Source organism: Camarhynchus parvulus, chromosome Z (genome assembly GCF_901933205.1).
Source record: "Camarhynchus parvulus chromosome Z, STF_HiC, whole genome shotgun sequence".
Classification (NCBI taxonomy): domain Eukaryota; kingdom Metazoa; phylum Chordata; class Aves; order Passeriformes; family Thraupidae; genus Camarhynchus; species Camarhynchus parvulus.
Genome location: NC_044601.1, coordinates 26,843,137 through 26,865,347, shown reverse-complemented (window position 1 = coordinate 26,865,347; position 22,211 = coordinate 26,843,137). Strand labels below are relative to the sequence as shown.

The 22,211-nt window shown below is 38.2% G+C and overlaps 2 protein-coding genes across 2 annotated transcripts in view; one reads left to right on the top strand and one right to left on the bottom strand.

The window, feature by feature from the left end:
- Positions 1-1,545: 1,545 nt before the first annotated feature.
- LYSMD3 (LysM domain containing 3) lies at positions 1,546-12,682 on the bottom strand. Its single transcript, XM_030969487.1, has 2 exons — positions 12,107-12,682; positions 1,546-10,078 (listed from the first exon to the last, which is right to left on the bottom strand). The coding sequence occupies exons 1-2, from the start codon at positions 12,365-12,367 to the stop codon at positions 9,470-9,472; spliced, it is 870 nt and encodes a 289-aa protein (XP_030825347.1). The 5' UTR covers positions 12,368-12,682; the 3' UTR covers positions 1,546-9,469.
- Positions 12,012-22,211, top strand: part of ADGRV1 (adhesion G protein-coupled receptor V1) — a 302,349-nt gene continuing 292,149 nt past the window's right edge. The window contains exons 1-2 of the mRNA XM_030969486.1: positions 12,012-12,503; positions 17,166-17,262. The gene's annotated coding sequence lies outside the window, so the exon portion shown is untranslated. The remainder of the gene's footprint in view (positions 12,504-17,165; positions 17,263-22,211) is intronic.

The following is a 22,211-nucleotide window of genomic DNA, read 5'->3' as shown; positions in this document are numbered from 1 at the left end:
AGCAGTTGGAACTGGTAGTGGTAGTACTTACAAAAAACCAGATTTTTATTACACAGCATAATTTGTTTTTCAAAGTGTTTTTCGAAGTGTTTTCACTTTAAGTTCTATGTAGAAATTTGTGGCCTCCTATGAGAAGAAACTCTTGGCCTCTTGTGTTTAGTTGTCTGTTTATATATAATTGTTTGCTTTCTTCCAAGTCTTTCATGTGTCATTTTTCAGTTCACAGATAGAACAGAAAAAGGAATGGGAATGTGCATAGTCACAGAGACTGGCTCAGCTGGAATCTTTGTTCCTTTTTAGAGCATCATTGAGAAGCATAATACAGAAGGTAGACTGTAAGATTCAACTGAAAATGAAATATTTATTTGCAAAATCTCCATAGGTGGGACCAGAATATACCTGGGTTTTATTCCAAAAGAAGAAACTATGGGCTTTTATAAGCCTATGCACAATGGTTTTTGCCCCGAGATCATAAAAAGAGAATGACTGCTCAATGGGGGAATTTTTCTTTCTTTAGTTCCAGTTTCTCTACTGGCTCTTAAAAGTACACTCCTCTACATGTTATAATGGCAAAGATCAGCTGACCATCAGAATTTGATTGGATTAAAAACCAGGTTCCCCTAAAAGCAAAAACAATGTGGGGCTAAGGGCTTTTTTGTGGACTCCTGATGATACATTTAGTTGGTTTATTGGTTTTGGGTTTTTTTGGTTTTTGTTTTGGTTTGGTTTGGTTTTTTGCGTGTTTGTTTGTTTTGTTTTTGTTTGGTTGTTTGTTTGTTTTTTTGGTGGAATCCTGATGATACAGAGTTATATATTAGTCAGGAAGTTTGTACATAGCTGATCAGTGACCCTTTAGAGCTCCTGGTACTTGTCTTTGTTGACACATAGCTTAGGTGACACTTTAACCATGGTGGAACAAAGGTGAACAAATCAACAGAATTTGTACAGAAATTCAAACCAGGTTCCTACCATTCTCCCTTTTTAGCTTGCAGGAGTGGTTTTGGGATCAATACAGTTCCATGCACAGAAGCAGCTTTACTTTTACACACCTCCCCTCCCTCTTTCTGGTTTCCCTGAATGTTTTAACTGAAGACCTTGCCACCTGCCTTCTCAGTGACAAAACTTTGGGTAGAATTCCACACTGACCCTGGGCTGTGAAATGCAAAATCCTACATACCAGCAGTGCCTGCTGAAAAGAAAAAATACATAAATAAGATAAATAAAAATGTCATCTGGGTTCAGTTGACATTGTAGGCCAGCCATATGCATAGGTATATAGCACTCAAATTGTATGCATTTTAGCCCAAGTACTGGAAGACCAGGTATTAGACTGTATTCCATTGCATTTCTAAGGTATATAACATAGGGAGCTATTTTGCTTCCATAGTTCTAACAGTGGGTCAGTGTTGTCACTGACATATTTTATGAAAATCTTTTCACTAGGATTTTTTCCTGAGAAGCTTAGATGCCTCAGAAACAAAATGTAAACAATAACTATCTGATGGCTGTGGAATGTGATCTGGAGATGGTTTACCAACAGGTGCATCTTTGATTGGTCTCATGTGGTTGTTTTTACTTGATGACCAATGACAGCCAGCTGTGTCGAGGCTGTGAGCAGTCATAAGATTTTATTATTCATTCCCTTCTTTGCTAGCCATCTGATGTCTTCTCTCTTTTTCTTTAGTATAGTTTTAATTTATCATTTTCTTTTAATATAATATATACCAGAAAATAATAAATCAGCCTTCTGAAACATGGAGTCAAGATTCTCATCTCTTCCGTGGGGTTGCCTGCAAATTACACACCGTGTTTCTAATTTATAAGGGCCAAAGATGCCCAACTCCTAGAGACAAATCTCATGTCCGTTTGTTCCATATGTGTTATCTGTAAAAGCCTGCAGGAGGTTGTGCAGGGATGATAATTCTAAATTGCACTTTCTGCTTGTTTTCCTAAAAAGCCTACTTCATTCTGGATGTGTTCGCTTTGATGCTGTTCATGTTTTTGCAGAGCAGCTTGACTCTCCTGAGCTCTGTGCAGTGCTTTAGTCATATCATCCTTTCCTAGGCAAAACACTGGAATAAACTCTTATGTTATTTATGACAAATGTTTTTGATAAAATAAAAGTGTTTTCTCAGCAGTTCCCAGTGTTCTCTGTCCTTGAGCATTTGGGGAACTTTGGTTTAGGGTGCTGCCATTCAAGTAACTCTTACCTGAGTATACAGTTTGCTATTTTTGATCTTTGCTCCACCATACAGTTAATCAGGGAGTAACTTGATAAAGATTATACTCATGAATCAGGGGACTATGCAGAAATACACAACATAGATTCATTAGATGAGAGCCGACTGTAGTCCAAAAGCCATGTAGCTGTAATAATCATGCCTTGTGTTAGAGCTAATGAACTTCTGCCTTTTTTTAACACCTACTTGTCTGAAGTATCCATCATTATTGTTTTGTATAAATTAGTAAAAATGAGTTTTTATTTTTTCAAGATGATTAAACATAACAAGTGAGATTCTGTTCTAGTTTCTTAGCATTTTTTACGTATATAGATGACTAAAATTTTGTGAAGCTGAATGTTGTATTTTAGCCCAGCCTTTGGTCAACTACTTGTTTAAACTGAATTTCAGCCTAGCCTTCTAGGCATCTCTTAGGTAAATCAGGCATTTGCATCTCTGTGAATGATGTAGCTCAAAGTTTCAGGTAATTTTCATACAGACAGAATGGGATTTCCGTGGCATACTCAGGATGTATTTACTCTTAAGAACAAGTAAAACAAAGAATTTGTCTTTTTCACATTAACAAAAAAAATAACAGTGATGTATTTTGTTTCACCAGGTGCAAAAACAAAAAAGGCAAAAAACTCTGAGCCTAAAAGTAATCTGGATGTCATTTAAAAAAATTGAAGTAAGGTATGCATACTTTTTCTAAATTTTCCAATAGACATTGAAGGAAAATGAAACCTAATATGTTTATTAGTACAAATGGAATAACATGCACAGACTTTTTCTGGTCTTGTCTTGCTACTCTGACAGAGAACTGTTCTGCAGCATTGTGGCACAAGGGTTTGGGTACGAGTCTGGCTGTGGAAAAACTACTTTCTTTGCTTTTTTTTGTACCTGAACACAACAACCAACTGCTCTTCACTGGGTAGCAACATAGTCTAATGTAAATAGTAGAGCTGCTATTGGAGCTTACAGAAGGAGGAACTAGTGCCAGTGTTTTTAAATCTGTTGCTGTTTCACCCATCTATTGATGTTGGAACATAAAACAATTTACTAAGTTGAGAAGAAACATACAGAAACTTAGGACATGACCTCTGTTTTGTTGGCAGTTACTTTCCATGTGTCAGTGGGAACCTTTAAGGTGAAACAGCTTCATATTTTTTCTCCTGGTGATCCACCAGTTGTTTAAAGTAGTTATATTATTACATACAGTATGTGGTATTGCTTTATCAAGTATGACATGGTCTTCTGTCAACTGTTCTAACAGTGGATGATATAGGGGAATTGTCATCTCAGTTTATTACACAGGACATGGTTTTTTATGGCTGATTCTTGACCAAGTAAATCCTTATTAAGTTCTTGTGCTTCACATCATATTGTTTTAAATGTTGACACACAACATTTGCACAGCATTGTTACACTACCTGTCTTGCTGTTAAGTACATCTCAACTCTGGTAGTGTGGAGGATATGCTGTTGCTGTAACATGGGATTACCTTGTTAAGATTGCCTTGTGACAGGCGCTAGAAAAGAAGGATGAAGAAAAAGAAAAACCTGAAGATGAGAAAGACAAAAGACAAAGAAGGTGAAGATGATGAAGAAGCAGAAGAAACAGAGGAATATGATGAAGAAGAGCATGAAGAGGTATAATGTTAGTTTTCCTATTTATACAGAGTCAGATCGTCCCAAGCTCCCAATAAGGTAGAGTTGTTTTGGGAGAAATTATTACATTCATTATCTTTGTTGCACCACATTGTATTATAAATTTAAGCGACTGTTCTAGACTTATTACTCACAAAGAGCTCTGATAAAAAGATCTTGTACATAAGAATGTGTTGACACAATCAGTACACACAATTACTCCTTTTTATCACGAAAACAGTGATGCCTGTTGTTTCATATATAACAGGACTTCATTACAGTATTTTCGTTTTTCTTTCCCAATAATCTATTACTGTTTTAAAGTGTGGGTGCTCAAGTGCAGTTTAAATAATTTTTCTTCTATAAATTGTCTTCTCTACACATATAGTGATTTTTTCCCCGTTGGTTTAGGAAAATGACTATGTTTCTTCCCATTTTGAAGATGGGGATGGCTTTGGTGTTGTCAGTGATGACAATATGGTTGAAGCAACATAGTAGCTGTTGTTTCTAAGTGTTAAACTGCTCAAGCCTTACACTACATGAAGCAGAATTACGGAGATAGGCTGAGTATAAATAGACTTAATGCTTTAGCTCTGTTGGTTTTAAGCAGACTCTCCAAAAACACACTGGAGTTTAATTGTACTATTCTGTAAAAGAGGCTAGGGAACAATTTGTTTTGTTCTTTTGCTAAGTGCTTTGCAGACATGCCTTTTTAAGGTCCTCTGGAACGCCTATGGATAGAGTAGGCTGTATGCCATTGTGTTTCCTCTGCACAGAAAAAAAAAGTATGCATTTTACTTGAAGTTGTGCCTAAGCATTTGCACTAGTCAGTTCTATGCCTCAACAGTAAAATGTTAAAACAAATAATGAAATTCTTGATGATCACTGTAAAAAAAAGACACAGAGCCTTTATGGACATAAGCTGCGTGTTGGTAGCTGACTCCTTTGAAGAACTTTAAGTAACTTCTGAGTTCAAGTAACTGAAAATAACTGACAACTATGCATTTCAACATAAACTGACTTGGAAGGACCAATGCATGATGTCTTAATTAGAAAAATAAGAGAATGCCAAGAAAAAGCCAAAGCTTAATGTTTGGAAGCATCCTTTTTATTTGAAAACAAACAGCTGTTGTGTTGAAAACTTATTACTGAGATTAGATGCTTGAAGAATGTTGTGACAGCACATTCTCTATATCTTACTGTCTTTTGATAGTAAAAAATACTATTTTTTATTGTTACTACATTAGTGTTGATCAGGGGTTTTGGGCTTTTTATGTTGCTTGGTTTTGAAGTGTTATTTTCTTTTAAAGAAGTGTTTCACATTACTGATGACTGGGAAACAATTCTGCATTATTCTGTGAACTTCTGATATACACAACACAGAAGATGTGAATGAGGCAAGGATGCTGAAAATTAAATTTGCTTGCCGTGACTGTAACTGCTTCTGCTAGCTGTTCTCCCTGTGCAAGGTGAATGGTGAGACTCCTTACTCCCTACAAAAGAAATGCAAATAGATGGAACCATAAAATTGATGCTAGAAAAGTTACTGCACGAGTAACAATTTGTTGACAAGTTGTGGCTTGCCTGAACAAGTACAGTATCTTGTTCTGTAGCAGACAGCAATTCTTGAGGACCGATTACTTTCTCCATTCATCTTTCTTCTAATGGGCAACTGCCTTCCTACTGCACTGTTGAGAAATATTACTCTGGTAAAAATCAGGTCTTTTTGAGTCCTTTAAGAGGTAAACTGTAGTCACCTCTGTCATCCAGAGGGAATTGCAAAGTCTTAGGCTGGACCCTCCAGGATTAGTTTAGCTATGGTAAATAAGGCCATCAGTTAGGAACAAGTTCTGCAAGGACACAGATCAGTGCCAGGGCACTTCTGAAAAGCAGTCAGATTGTGCTCTTCCAGAGGTGTAATACTTGCACCTCTGCTTAGAAGCTGATTTTCTGATTGCTTAGAATTTATTGCAAGACCATAATGCCAATAAAACTTATGACTGTTCTTTAGTCTGCAGCAAACTTCAAATTTGGACATGCATATATTCAAACCCTAATTTATACCACAGAAGAATACTGCTTTCAGTGTCATCTCACCGTCGAAGAACTTCACTGATTCCTCCCTTACTTGTTCATACCTATTCCTAAGAACTAAAATGTTCTCCAAAATTTATGCAGAGGAGTTCAAAGTTTACAAGGCATGAACAGAATAAACCATAAAGGCTGCAATTATAGTATGCTAGATATGAATGCTGCCAACAAAGTACTTGCTGGCTAAGGATTTTTATTGTGGATTATACACAAAAATTGGCCTAAACAAAAACAAGTAGTAGCCTGCTGTAATAAAACATGCAAAATACTTAGAATTAAAAATATATTAGATGCACCATTTTCACTGCAGTCTAAAATAAAATCTTTATTTTACATATATTACTTACATTTTTCTAAAAGCAGAGGAGCAGAAGTATTTAAAATAAGACTTGCATCCTCACTCAGAAGTATTTCACAAAGTTGAATGTTCAGCCCTTATACAAGTTACAAAGACTATTTGTGAGAACTTATTCCGAAGTATACCAGACTTAAAATATTTAGATTTTATATGATCCAGCAGTGCAATATGCACTTAAGTTTAAAACAGAATGTGTTGCAATTATTCCAAAAGGTCATTTACAACTCAATTATTCCATGTTTGTGGGCGTTTTGGCTCTTTTTTGTTTGCTTTTGGGGTTCTTTTTTTATTTGTCTTTGGTTTTGTTTGTTTAAGAAGTCAGTTTCTAGAAGACTACCTTCACAGATTTTATCTAGGATAAGATTTAAGTTCCTCACAGAGCAGTTATCCAGTTTATTCCAGACTGTGATGATGAATTACTGGCTATGTTGTACTTTGGAAAAAAGCTGTAAAGATCCCCACATTCTGCAGCAAGGCAAGCCAGCTGATGGTTGTAGATTACCAGGATCAGGAGTCCTACAGTCTTGAAAAGAGTTCTACTGTATCTTCTGATAAAGTTAACTCTAATTAAAAATGTACTGTATGAAATATGTTACACAATATATATGTAAAAACATACCAGGCTCCTGGTATGGAATATGGTCACATAAAATAGCTATTCCTTTGTGTTTTTCTGAAGACTGCTTATTTTAAGGTAAATGAAGGCACATCACCCTTAACTCAGTGCCAGTAAGGCACAGGTCTTTGACACTGTAAAAGCCCAAAGTCTGGGACACACTAGAGGACTCTTTAGCTGTACCACCACAGACCTCTGCATCATACATCAACAGGTCAGAGACCTTCCTGACCTAGTCAAACCACAACGACAGTTAAATTCATTTCTGTACCAACAGCAATTTAGAAACCATCAGTCCAGGTATGTGCTATATATTAGGCTTATGCTGCATCATCACAATAGCTAATTTAATGTTCTTTGATGAATCCATAAGAAATGGAAGGATAAAGTATTAGAACTGGTGAGTTTCAGCAACAGGATGGGAGAAGAAGCAAAACAATAAAATTATGCAGCAAAAAAATTATGCATTATATACCAAATTTCATCCTATATAGAAAACATTTGATTTTATGTGCCAAAGCTTTCTTGTCTGAGTGAGTCACCTTTTAAAGTTTTAACCATGAGACCTGTATCGCTTTAGCCACCATAAATTATTTTGTGAAGCATTTTTTCATATAAAACTGCTACCTCAGTGTTTATGTTTGTCTTACTGGCATATTCTCTTAAAGAAAATAACTACTATTTGAAAGGATCTTTGAAAACAAGTGTTATGCAGACCATCAAGTTCATGCTGTTTGTAATCCCTTTTCTAGTGTGGAGACTATGAGCAGGCTCACTATCTCCACAGATGCCCGTTTAATCAAAAGGCTCAACAGTAACATAGTTCAGGCACTTAACTTTACACCATCCTCCTTCAAGCTTTGGCTGGCCTCAGTTTCAATATAATACAAATCTTGTATATAGGCAAATCTTGTTCATACACTTGGCATGTCAGTGAAGACTCTTTGCTCCACTTCTTGGGGAAACAGGTGCTGCAAGAATAAATGAGGCCCAAGTCTTCACTCTCAGAATCTCACAAAGCATTCTGGAGTACCTCAATAGAACACATTCACTTTACCTTTTTGTACTGCATATACTTAGTTAAGACACTCATTGAAAAAATTACAATAGTAGTTTAAAGGATGCTGTCTGTTTTTCCACTTCTCTCTTTTTAAGTCCTAATCAAGTTTGTTATCCTGGGTTTTGGTAATAAATACTGTTTTGAAAAGGACAATGGAATTCTTACTCCACAAGGCAAATATAACCAAAATAATTATAGGCACCATCTCAGTTTCTATTTAAAAGTATTTTGAGTACACAAGTACCTCCTTTCTGTATGAACAGTCCAGAGGTGTGGGGCTTTATTTATGTTCTTATGGGGTTTTGTTTGTTTTTTATCTTGAAGCATTTTTAGATGGGGAAGAAAAAGAGGAGAAAAACCAAGGCTGATCATGAAACTCCAAGAGAAACATTTATGAGGGGATTGGTTAATAAATACAGTAAGATGTAAAGTACAAGTCTGTAGTACAAGTTGTCTATTCTGCTCAAATTTGCTAGCAGGCATTAAATATAATTTGAAGTCTTCTAGGACATTTCAGGAAAATGTTAAGAGCTTGAGGTTCATGGGCACAAGACCAGTATTAGCATGCTCAGTACCCACATGACTGCTATCTGAAGAATCAGTTGGTTGTGAACTGAGATAAACTGGAAGGGGAAAAAGATAAATCTATTAGCAGAAAATAAGGACTACTGGGGCAGTTACAGCAATGTGCCACATTTCAGCACTTCTTTCATTCTACACACAGGTGACCAGATGAGAATGCAGTCCAGTCAGTTTTCAGGAGGATACCAAGGAAGAATGTAAAGTTTCAAGAGGACTCCTAAGTGGACTGTGTTGAGGCACAGAATCACAGAGAAAACAAATTACCCTAGTGCCTATACTGAAAAGTACTAAAGAATGGGTTGACTATAGGCACAAGATTTCAAGATTCCAGTTTAAGTGTTGGCTACTGCCTCTGTAAAAAAGAACTTCATGCTGGCTATTAATTATGGAATGACTCCGTTTTAAAAGAAATCTTACTCTATAAGAAAGATTAAATTATGAGAACACCACTTTAACTTAGAACTGTAAACCTGATATTAAAATGTCAAGTGTACTATGAATTCTGTAAATCCTTTCAGATGTTTAAAAGTTAGCTATCCCCATATGCCCACTTCTGGGCTGTAAAACACAGACTCCTTGTGTATTAGTTTGAACTATATTTTTTCACCTCATCATTAATTAAGAAACATGCCTATCAGAATAGAAAAAAGTGCAAAGCTTCAGAGATGACTTCATACCTTAATATACACCCCAGTCTTGTAAATTGCCTATCTCAGGCATATTCAGAGATTATGTGATCCCCAGAAATATCCTTGTAGTGGAACACTGCCCATAAAGGCAAGTCACACATCAGTACACTTCTCTGCATTCCAAGTGCATTTTGCATTCTGTGGATTCCCCTTTACCTAAGGTTATGTTATGTATCTACAAACAACAGTTGCCTAGGGTCTTCCACTATTAATGCTGAAGGTCTCCTTGATTATCAACTTTCATAATATTTGTTGGATTTATTCCATTTTCTGTTTCTTTCTGATGTGATACTGCTGTGACAAACAAATGGGAAGATTCCATTGGAAAATGGTGACTGACATCTGCTTTCACTAGAACTTCATAATACAGGAGATAAAAAACTGGAGTTACTATGCCAATAATCAACATAATCACTACTGCTGTCCACCATCCTATACCCCAGTCTGCTCCATAGTAAGGATCCTTGCATTTTTTAGTTTTACCATCAGTTTCAAAACAGATCTGTTGGGCTGCTAAAGCAGAAACAACTTCATTCAGATTCTCTCTCTTTGTATCATTACACTTCACTATTTCTTCTATATCTCGATCGACTTCTTTTAAGAAGTTGCCAGCAGTCTCATTAGCAGAGAATTTATCACAAAGAGATGTTTCCTGTACTTCTGGGGAACACAGAGCAGGCCGAAGAGCTGGTCTTCCTTTTGGAGATATATGAGTTTCAGTCAATACACTGAACTTTTTCACTGGAATTCTGATAGACCTCAGGGCAAAAAAATCTTGATCGTTGATAAGATTGTTAACTCTCTTGATATCTGCAACCTAAAAATGAAAACAACAGCTAAAACATTGTATTCCATTGAACCAAAACTCTGCTAATAGTACTACACCGATAAGAAATACAAGTCTTTTGTAAGGAAACAAAGATAAGGCCTTTGTTTTTGCCCTACCCAAGTCAGCTCTCCTTTTCCATATTCTTGTTCAAAATATCATTTTGCTCAAATTAAGTTCAGATTTTGAACTGAAGTCTAGGGCAAGGCCTTTGGTTTTTATTACCATTAAATTTGTGGGTTTTTAAAATTGATACCCATTCATATAGTATGAAGTCAGAAGAGGCCAAAGATCAAATCTGAACAACTTTACAGCAAGAAGGAAATTAATTATGATGCAAAACCCCTCTCACTTCAGATAAGAAGACTGAAAATCAGTTCACATAGATACATTAACTTATATGTATGCTCAGCTATCAGCTGGCAACTATCTCTGTGAAATTAATGAGAATTCACCTCACTTTAAGTTTTCAAATTATGTAAATTACTGTTAACTTCTAATTCAGTGAAAAACTTATGAGTTAGGAGTTATTACAAAGTATGAGTTTGTAATTCATCTAGCCATGGGCGTGGGTTTTTTTCTGCTTCTGGGGGCTAGAAGGCAGAAAACAAGTATAACTTTTAAACTACTGTCATCTACCTTACTTAACTCAGCTCTCCCCTTTTTCTATTCTTGTTCAAAATTAATCTCACTTTGCCTGCAGTAAGTTCAGATTTTAAGTCTAATGTGAAACATTCTGCAGGGATTTAAGTGCACTGAGATAATCACTGGCTTCACTTTCAGATGGTAATTCCCTCACTGTAGAAGGCACAGCCACAAACGTCACCATAATGAAGTACTTCCCAAATCAGTGCTTTTCTGCAACACCTGCAAAGCACACAGGAATTACGCTCATTTCAAGATGCACTGTATCCAAGTTCACGCAAACCTTTTCAATGTGTAGAAGTCATTCAGCTACTATGGCGGTGTATTTGTTAAGTGTATGATGTTCAATAAATTGGGTAAGAATAAAAGACTGCCAAATGCAGCAATTTGTGATTCCACCACAACGCAACTTATACTTTCTGCCTCAAGTCCCAGGATTGCTCTTCACATCCTCTTGAATTTGCAAGAAAGAGCACACTTTTTAGTTGTCCTTCCTTTCTTAGTGAGGCCTGACCTCATAAAGCTGCTCAAAATACCCAACTGCAGTAGGTTCTGAAGCCAAGACTTGGTTATGGAGGCTACGGTCTGCCATGATTAGGAAATAGTTATGTCAAGACTTCAATACCTCAAGTCACAACAGGAGGCCCACAATTCTGTTTCTGCCTGAAGAATTAGATGACAGCATACTCTGTACATACAGATTTTCAACTTGACCTCATGGCACCTGTGCACTTAGCACTCAGTCGCATCATCACACACAGCTGTGTGAACACACACAGCTGATTTCCTGTTAAAACTGGAAACATCAACCAAGACCAATGCCATTGCCTTAACAGCACTGGCAGCCAAAATTACTGGGTAGGCAGGACATTTACCAGAATAATGTAAGAACTGAGCTAGAAGTAGTGAGCACAAGAAGGGTGCACAGGGGTGGAAAGTTCCCAAAAGTACAGCATGCTCATGCTCGAAATACTAGAGCAATTTAGCGTAATTCAAAAGAAAAATATGGAGGACTTTTTCCCCTACTTTGATGGAATTAGGGCTCCACACAAACCCTTAAGATAGTTCACCAACACCTTTGTCACCCAGCCCAACAGCGAGGATGGCACTAGATGTGCCGACCTGTGACTGGAGAACAGCTTTGAATGCAACATTTGTGTACTCTGAGAGTGTCACAACCAAAACTACGCACTTGTTTCCCATACTTCTATTAATTTTAAGGGGAAAAGCCCACGGAACCGGAAACCTGCGCTGTAACACGAACACTCCTGACGTAATTTTTCCACTTCTGAGACACACGGCGTTTGCTACGCGCTGCCTCCGCGGGCAGCCGGCCTGGGATCGGCCTCGCGGGCCCCGCGCCCGGGCACTTACGGAGCAGCAGAACTGCAGCGCGATCGCGTTCAGCGTGTCCCCTTCCCGGATGTCCTTCGTCAGCAGGACTATGTCATCCAGCCTGTCCCTCGACGCGCTCCGCCGGACCTTCTCCCTGCCCCGCGGCCGCAGTTCCGACAGCTCACCCTCCTCCTCGGGCCCCTCGCTCTCCGTGCTCACGAAGGGGTACAAGTGACCGCCGGCGAGCGGCGGCGCCACGGCGGACGGCTGCGGGCCGCTGCCAGCGCCTCTGCCGGCCATGCTCCGCGGGCGGCCCTGTGGAACGAACCGCAGGCGTGGCGCCCTCGGCGGGGAGCCCCACGCCGGCCCCTCCTCTCCTCGCCCCCGCCCAGCTCCCTCCAGGCTCAGCAACCACCGGCCACGCCGCTGTGGGGAGGTGAGAGTCGTGCCGTACCCAGCCGGCCCGTTCCGCCCCTGACCGCGGCTTTACTTGCCCCCACTCCACATGGAACCCACCGCGATGGCGGCTGCGCTGCCGCGGCCGTGCTGCCACGTCCACAGCGCGGCCACGCCCAGGCGCCGGCCGCACGCAGCCCGGGGGCGGTGGGAGGCGGCCCCGGGGCTTGGCCGTGCCGAGCCGGCGGGGCGGGCCTGGCGGGAGAGCGCGTTCTGGCGCCGCGTGGTGCTGGCACTGGCGCTGTCTGTGTCTCGCTCCGGTCCGCTCCTGCTCCGCACCGCACCGCCCGCGCCGCTCCGCTGCGTTCCAGAGAGCGCTCTGGCTGAGTCGCTCGGCGTTGGAGGCCGGAGCGTGGGGCCGGCGCTGCCGGCGAGGAAGCGCTTCACCCTCGTCTTCCGGGAGCCCCCGGCGTGCTCTTGCTGATCCTCTTTCTGGAGAAATGTAGTCTACTCAGATGTACGAAGTTGCCATGTATTGGAATCATTAAAAGGGTTCTTCTGAGAGCGTTTTTCCCTAGCGTTCGCAGTTCCTTTCCACGTTCTGTATCTCTTAGTCTCGCCTGGCTCTTACAGCCTTGCTGCACCTTCAGAAACTGCCAGGCAGTTTCTTTATTATCCCTTCACACCTGTTCACTCAGCACTAGTACTGCAGAGGTACAGAAATCTAGCTCACGATGATAGGTCTTTCTCACAAGAGAGGTACCACAAATTAAACCCTGTCGATATTTCAACCTTCCTTTCCTAGCGTAATAATTTTTGCTGTAGGGGGTCTGTCAGCAGCTTTTGGGGTGCTGAGGCAATAGATGGATGTCCTAGATAGATTTAACTTAGTGTGTGTTTGCTGACACAGCCTTAGCTGGAAGTTTTGGATTACAGCAGGAGTAAAGTATTAAAAAAACTGATGGCTCTAAGGCTAAATATGTTGTAAAAAATTGTTGAAGATGGATGAGTTTGCAGGTCTGGTTCTTGAAAATAGATTACATTTGATCTTAAGGTACTTTTAAATTAGGGTTTGGTTTTTTTTTTCTTTTGTTTTTGAGCCTTGCTAAACAACAAAAGTGGTTAGAAACATGTTTGATACTGAAAAAGACAGGGATTTTTTTATGTCTTTACTTTTGAAAACCAGATTACTTGAGTCTGAAGACATAAAAATAAGAGCTTACAATTGTGTAGGTCTATGAAGTGTCCCATTCACACCCACAGAAGCTTAGTTGAAGCCACATTTCCAGATAGTGTAAAACAAGCTGTGAAGGTACATTGTGTTCTTGTATGCCAACCCATTTTTTGTGTTTATATATATTACATATTGTATCTACCTTGAAATAGTATTCTGTTGTATATAAGGGATGGATCAGTTAAAATAAAGGTATTCCCAAGACTCTCTAGGTACTCCCTAGTCAAATAGCATCAACACGAGCAGTACATTTCTCTCAAGAACATAGAGGTTTGCCTGAAAGAGTAGAAATATTCTCAGTTACAGAAGCATAAAATAACAAGCTGGCCATTTCATGCAGGTCTGATCACTGCTGTTTGTGAAGAAGCATGGAATATTACTAGCATCTAAATGTGATATTGTTCCTACAGGAAGTTCATACAAGTTTGTTGACGCTAATTTTCTGGCTTTCTTATTCTGCACTTGTGAAAACACCCCAGTGGATACCTAGTGTAGTTAGAATTTCCTCATACCGAAGTTTCTTATAAGTCCAGACACATTCTAAACCATTTAGTAGCCTAGTTAAGGGCATTTTCTTGACACTTGGGCCCACAAAACATTTTCCTTGCTGAGTGTTTCAGGTGTAATTAACTGTGAACGGTGTGATTTCTCCTAGACTGGCGCAATTTCTTCTTTCATAGCATCTTACCAATCAAAGCCTGCTCAGAAATAAGCTTTCTATTTTTATCATGGGTCAGAAGCACAGCTTGTGCTGATTAACACAGCTACGCTGAAGGCTTAGATAGAAGCTGCTATCCAACAAAGCTTGGATTGTCAGATTACATGATATATGTGTGAACATATTTGTAGGAGTCCCAGAATGATTTTATGTCTTTTTGGGGATGCTAAATGCAGGTAGAATGAGCCTTCCACCGCTGTATTTCTGGAAAGAGCAGTGTTGAAGATAACAAAATTGAATTAATTTCCCATAAGCCCAAAATTTTCTTGTGGGGGTCTTGAAGAAAATTAATTTTAACTTAGAGATTTAGGATTTCATCTATTAAGAAGTACCATAACTGGTAAGGAATATTTGCAGCATCAAGCAGTTCTGTTCTGTTTTCTAAAGGAAGCTTTAGTAATAGAAGTGAAGTAACTGCGGTTATCTGTAGCTGGGAAACTGATGACTCAGATCCTATTCATGCTTTTGAAAGACTGTTTTATGAGACTCATCAGAGCTGTGGGTGGATCTGTAGAGGAGTTTGAAGTCAGACTTCGTATGCAAGGATGCCTGCAGTGGTGTCTAATCATTGACCCATCATGCACCACTAATGTAATATCCTTTTGGAGGGTTTTTTTTAATCTTTGGGTGGTGAGGCTACAGCAAAGATCAGGAACAGGGAATTTCACCATTTCTTTTATCTACAGAGGTATACCACCAGGTCAAAAAAGAACTGCTGAAGCAGCACTCTGCCTTAGAACGGGAAAGAAAGTATTGGAGTTTGCTTTGACCCTGCTACACCCCTGTGTGTAACCATTTGTAACTGGTGACATTTTCCCATCAATAACAAAAGAGTATATTCCAAACTTGATGAACAAGACTGGGGCTGCATAGCTCCCATGAATGCTAATAAGAATACAGCCTTTCTCTATTCCCATGTAAGCTACTTTGCATATCCTAATAGTGCATTCTCAATTAGCAAGAGGGTCAGTGTTAATCACTCCATGGCATTCCAACAGCATCTGCATGGATCTGTACCACATTCCTCTTGGTCATGTTATTTCTTGTGGGGCCTGATCAGAGCTTGGAAGTTAAGTATACACACAGAAAGATTGGGAAGATCTTAAGAAATTTTTAGAAAGGAGTTGTAAGGAGGATGTGGAGGGGCTGATATAACTTGTTAGTATTTTTTTATTAAAATGCCAAACGTTTCTTTCCATCTGGAAGCTATCCCATGTCATGTGCCACCACTGTTTTTATAAGTCATTCTATGATTTGGTGCCACAAGTCTAGATTTACATTTCGATAAGTAGTGTCAGAGTGTCTAAATGTATGTTTTAATTCCTTGAATGACAAGATAAATTTTTACTCATTAAGAGATTCACACAGAAATACATGTACAGCCTTTGTCCATCTCTGCTTCCCTGCTAGGTAATTGGGAGTATAATGGTAGTACAGTTGTAGGAAATAGTAATGTCAAGGTAGCACTGCAACTCCAGTAAACACCAAAGGAAGTTATTAAGACATGACTGTAAGATGCAGTAAGAGGAATTTCTTAAGATCTTTATGAAAGTGTGCAAGAAGCAAATAATGCTAAATCTACAGACACTGAATAGTCTGTTCTCTGGTAGATAGAAATATTTGCATGTATACATTTAGCTATAATCATAAACCCTTGATATCACTAAGTCCAACCATTGATCCTCAAAACTACCATAAATCCTTTTTATTTAACAAGGGTCCAACAAAAGAAAAATGGCTTAAAATGACCACAGAATGTAATTGTTTAATTTATTATTGTTATGGTTTAAATGACAGTAAATGAAAAAATATAATTGGATTGAGACTGTATTTTCCCAGTGTGATATTGTACATATTTGCTGTTCCCCTTTGGTTACTTGACAGGAATCAGTAATTGTATTAATTTAATGTGTATTGATAATAGAAATATGCTGTGTGCCTTTCACAATGCAGCCAGTAGGGTGCATTGGTTGTTAGATATTTTATTTTCAAAAACTGTAAATAATCCATATTTGCTACTGATTTACTGCTTAAGTACCCTCTGAATAAGAAAATCTATCAGGGAGCCCATTCAGTTATGGTAAAAAGTATGGGAAAATGCAGTATAGTTTCTTGAAAATGTCTTTCAAATTATTCACAGATGGATTTTGTTATTAGATTTGGAATTCCTATCTGTTCATGAATAACTGTTTTGGTAATGTAATAGATGTAATTATTTTTGGAGTGGGTTTGGGTTTGGTTTTTTTTTGGTTGTTTGGGGTTTTTCCTTGGGGTTTTTTGGTTGGTTGGTTTTTGGCTTTTGTTTGTTTGCTTTAAAGATTATCTCAATTTTTTCCCAATTTTTACTGTACTACTGTAATAAATCCAGTCAATAGCTATTACTATTTCATATGTTTTTCTTGTGTAAAGTAAGGAAACCTTTCCGTATTTATCTTCTTTTTCTTCTTAGGAAATATTTGCACTGTCTTCAAGTCTTCATCTCATTTGTTTTCAATTAATTAAGCATTTAGATTTTGTTGACTTCTGTTTTCTGCTTTCTCTAGGTCTCAGTTTTGGGGAATTTGATTTATTTAGATCCTCCCTGAGTTACAGCGTTGTTTTTTTAAGATGCAGATACCAGTATTTATGCAATTTCAAATATCCACCCCTTTAGTGCCATGTACGAAAGTAATTTCACCACCTCAACTACTTGTCACTAATCTGCTGTTGATGTATCTGAAGATGACACACGCTTGTTTTTTCTTTCCCAGTCGCAAGAATCACCTTGGACACTTATGGTGAGCGACTTCTCTGCTTGAGTTTCTTCAGATGAAAACGATTCAGAAGACCTTTATTTTAGCTTTGAAGGTATTCAGCAGTGTTAATATGACTTGTTTTAATGGAACCAGCTTACCCGGTGAACTGTATTACTGTAATACTCTCATTCCCGTTCCACTAATATTGAAAACACAAACATTCAGTTGTGAGTTTTGTATTTACAGGGAGAGAGTGTGGAGGAGATCTATTTTTGATCCTTGTTGAACTACATATTACAAATATCTTCATGTCTTCATAATGAAATTTTGTGTCTGTGACAAAAGATACTTGGGTGTTCACATCTTTCCCTATTGCAGTTGTTTTTGATGGTCAGTGTGATTTGTACTAAGAGCCACACCAGGTAGGAATTACAGGAGAAATGAGAGAGCTCTGATGATTGCAATTGACTTTGGTACATGTCGGCATACAAAAGGGTATAAAATGCTGCTGGGTCCTGGGCCAGTGGGGCAAACCTGAGGCTGCAGGCAGGTTATGTGTAGATCCCCCATTGGCAGGGATGCCTGCAGGGTACATCCAACCTGAAGGAAGGGAATACTTCTGTGTGGATGAGTAAAAAGCAGTAAGATCCCGTCACATATGGAGATAAAATGATAAAGTAGCTCCATAGGTGCTTTGTTGCTTTGTAACTGTGCATTCTCTAAGACCAAAATCTGTAAACCTGTCTGTTTCTGAGCTTGCTGATATTATAACCCTTTAAACCTGCTTACATTATGTACCATATTGACAAGGATTGTGTCTTAATTGATACAGACTTTCCTCGCTTACAAGTTTCTACAGTGAATGTATTCCATATTGGTACATTGTTACCTGCAGCTATAGCTGAGAAAAGCTTTCTCTGGCAAACTGTCCTTTGATGTCATTCCGCTGCGAAGTGGGAAAGTGCCCTCATACCGGCGTCAGTACCCCTGCAATCCTGTCAGCTCTGCAGCTGCCTCTTCCATGCCTCTTCTGTTCTTACCATGTGAGCAGAGGCCTACAGGCAAGGAAGAGAATTCTCTGAAGTATCCTAGCATTACTTTCATCCTTTGTTTTAAGCCGCTTCTGGCTGGAAGAGTCGTATATGCTGAGCAGCTTTTTATCAAAGGGAAAGGGAATAGTAGACGGGAGTGGGAGTAGGACCAGGGAGGCTATCTCTTGGAAAGAGTCTGATTCAGAGTCATAAAAATCTTCAATATGGAAACAGGTGTGACATCCACAGCCTGCTAATCTCTTTGTTTTATGAGCCTTCCATTTTCACCTATAAGAGCATATGAGTCTAAATGAAACTGGATTAATACTCTCTGCTCCTGATATTAGTAATAAGTAATAATATTGTAGTTGTAAACATCTTACTATGCTGCCTTTCAAATCTTGCACACAAAATTGATTAAAACAAAAAAATATATAGCTATTTGTAATCTCAAATATTTACCAATATACAGCTTAAGAAATGGTTGTTTTTCATACAAAACATGTTTGTTTCTATTTTGCATCTGTCATTTCTGGATAAATATGGCATATTTAAAAAATATGAAAATACTTGTAAAATAAATAATCTTATTCAACTTTTTAAAGCACTTAATCTTTGTTTACAAATGTTCAGTTTATGACATAAATATGAGAATGATCCACTAGAAACTGACTCTTGGAAGGGAGCATGTTCATGAATTTTAAAATAGATTCCTCCCACTCTAATTTTCTTACAACTTTTGTCTTTCTATTTGATTTAGCTCCTAGACGGGACAGTAGAACACATCAGAAACCTTTAAGTTCTTTTAGAAGGTATCAGGGATGTGAATGCAAATATGTTACTAGTAATCTTCATCAGGAGAGACAGTAACATAGCCCACATGGCACCAATAAAGTGTATACAAGGTATTCATATGCCTACTGTGGCAAGTTGTATTTAATGGGAAGCAACAAAGAGTCTGTTTTATTAGTTTTCCTCCTCCCTCAAGTAATAAATCTTAAAAGCTTCAATATTGATTCAATGAAATGAATGGTTGAATCGTTCTGGCGAGACTCTGGCAAATGGACAAATGCTTCCATGGTTACATTGAGCTATGCAGTATGGTTACTGAGCTTTGCTGGTTTCCTCCCTCTGCCATTGAAGTAGAATAACAAGCCACAGGGAAGCACCACACATGATGAGTGTAAACTGGAAACAACTTTAAAAGATCAGGGTAGCTGATCTTACGCAGATTTTAGACAATATAAGGTTTATTATTTTATACTCTTTGCCCTGAGCATGCATTTCAGTAGTTTCTTCTTTGTGTTTCACTTTCCCATGGAATGTTTTATTTCTTGCCTGAACAACCTCTCTTTTGATTTGGAATGCCACAAATTAAAAGAACATGTGAAAATGTGTTTCATAGTACTGTTACATGAGTTATATTTTTGTAGGAATATTTATGTATTAGATGGTGTGCCTGCATCAATGTGGGCTTTTGCAATACCTAGATAGCAAATAACAAATCATGTGTAGAACTTTTATATGCAGTTGCTTTAGGATCCCTTGCAGTATAAACATAATTAAGTGGTTTTATTTTCAATCTGCTTGCATTTGAGGTACTCAAATTTCAGGTGCCACAGGGAATAAATTATTATTATTATTAATTAGAAATAACATTTTAAAATGTTGCAGATCAAATATTATATTAATAGATGGAAATCCGTCTATTAGTGAATGTCGTCAAAGCACAAATGAAACCATATGTATGAAAAGCAGATTTAGTGACAATATCATAGTCTTTCCCTTGGAGACCAACTCCAAAATAAGCATGTTATCCACAGTATTAGCACTGTTTTATCGTTTTCTCCTTTGTGTGCTTGACAGTCCTCAGAAGCAGCATCTCAGCACTGGAATGCCAAATTGTTTCAGCACCTCTTTGTACAGGCAAGGATGAATGCCAGGATTCCACACAGCCAGGAAAATAAATTCATAAGCATGGAAAATAATTACTTCTGAGACAAAAATTCTGGCCTTAAAGCTTTCCATTGAAAGTTTGAATTTATTGTAGGTACTTAATTTCAGTTTCTCAAGTAATTTGTCTTTGATTCTCTGGGGGGAAGGTAATCAATTAGTGAGAAAAATTTCAATGTTTCACTTAAACAGAGAAGAGTCAATTCTTAAGTTGAAAAATATAGGGGATTTTATGTTTCCAAGTAGTTTTCCTCATTTGAAAGGAAGCAAACAGAATGCTTAGTTGTGAGCTGGGAAAGCAAGTTAAGTTGTATACAGCATCTGGAATCCTCTTTCTTTTATTTTTAAATAGTTTTTGAGGACTTTGAAATTAAAACCAAATTAGGTGCAGGAGATACAGAGAGGTTTTATTATTTTTATTATGTCTTACCTTCAAAAAAATGTGCTTTTGGTAACCATTCTATTTGAATTTACAGTGTAGTGCTTGATATGCTCAGAAGTTGTGTGTTTTGATGGATTTTTTTTGCTTATACTTGTAGTACTTATTTGCTGGATAGAATGTACATTGTCAGTGACACACTGCAAATGAAGAGGTGAACGCACTTGAAGAAGCAAGACTGCGACTTCATTTAGCAGCAGTCACTGCATAAAAGAAGCAGGCAGGCACGTCTTGACAAGTTCTCATCTTGCTGTTTCTCCATGTGGCACACAAGCTAGTAAGCATGCACTTTGGTTTGAAATGAGCTATGTAACATTGTAAGACCAAACCAACCCTTCACAGGTGACATTCTTCTTGCATTATTAGAGTGACATAAATGATCTAAATTGTCTCAAAATGGCATGATGAGCTTGATCACCCAAATCTAAGATGCACTAATTTGAAACAAGGCAGTTATTTTCTCATTAAGTGTTCATTTTTAGTACGGTTTAATATTTAAATTAACATTTTTAAAAAGCCATGTCACTTTTTGTGAAAGTCTTGTCATATGAGAATTCATTAATCAAAAAGTTATGATTATATGAATAGTGTTTCTGTTGTAATGTGAATTAAAATGTTGCAGCCTTTAATGAGCAGATGCTAGGAACCATTTCCTTTTTCCTAATACTAGGAATAATTCAAGTTTTTATGTTAAAAGCTCTATTAAAATGTTAACATCAGCATGCTTTATCCTTACAAGTAAGGAGCTGTACCATAAAAAGATTAACCTTTATGAAATTGATCATAGGAAGCACAAACAAATTATGTTTGTCCACTGAAAAAGAGCACAATGTGCTTGGAAGTTCTCATTTTTCAGTTTCTTAAATCCTGGACATTTCTAAAAAATAGAAGATCAAAATCTGATTTTACCTGCATATGTTGGCGCATGAACTAGTCTGGCATAAATTGATCAGTCAGAAGTGTAATAGTCAAATTTCGTCATACAGTCTTCTCAGTTTATTAACATTGTTTGTATTTGTCTATGTTTTCTATTTTCTGCATGTGTTTGTTTATTTATCAGGAACCTATGCAGTAAAATTGAGATTATGACATTAAAGCACTCCCAGTCTAACAAAAGGATGTGGTAGAGTTCATGAAAAAGAGCAGTGCAAGTGTCTGGCATCAGGTGTCGCTTGGCAGTGGTTGTGCATTTCTCTGGCATTGGGTGGCTGGATAGGGGTCTCCAGAGACTGCAGGTAGAACAACCAAAAAGTAATCACAAACCTCATTTCACATTTTGAAAAAGAGACAACCCAACCATGATCCTAAGCTGCTATGGGATAGCAGCTCAGAAGCCTGCTAGCACAGACTAGTCAGGCTGTGAGATAAGCACACCTCTTTGGTATAAGTTTTGGTTGGTTATGCCCTCTTTTGAAGCTTGACTTAGCATAGTTCCCTGAAGACTATACTACTAAAGCCATGTTCTATAGTTCTGGCTGTTGGAAGTGGTCCCCAGTGTGAATCGCACTAAATAATAAGGGAGAAAGGGGAATGCAACCTAGACGTCAGAAAAACAGACAAATCAGAATCAAAAATCGAGCACATGCTGCACATGCGCAGGGAAGGATATTAGTGCTTGTGGCCATCTCTAGCATGGTT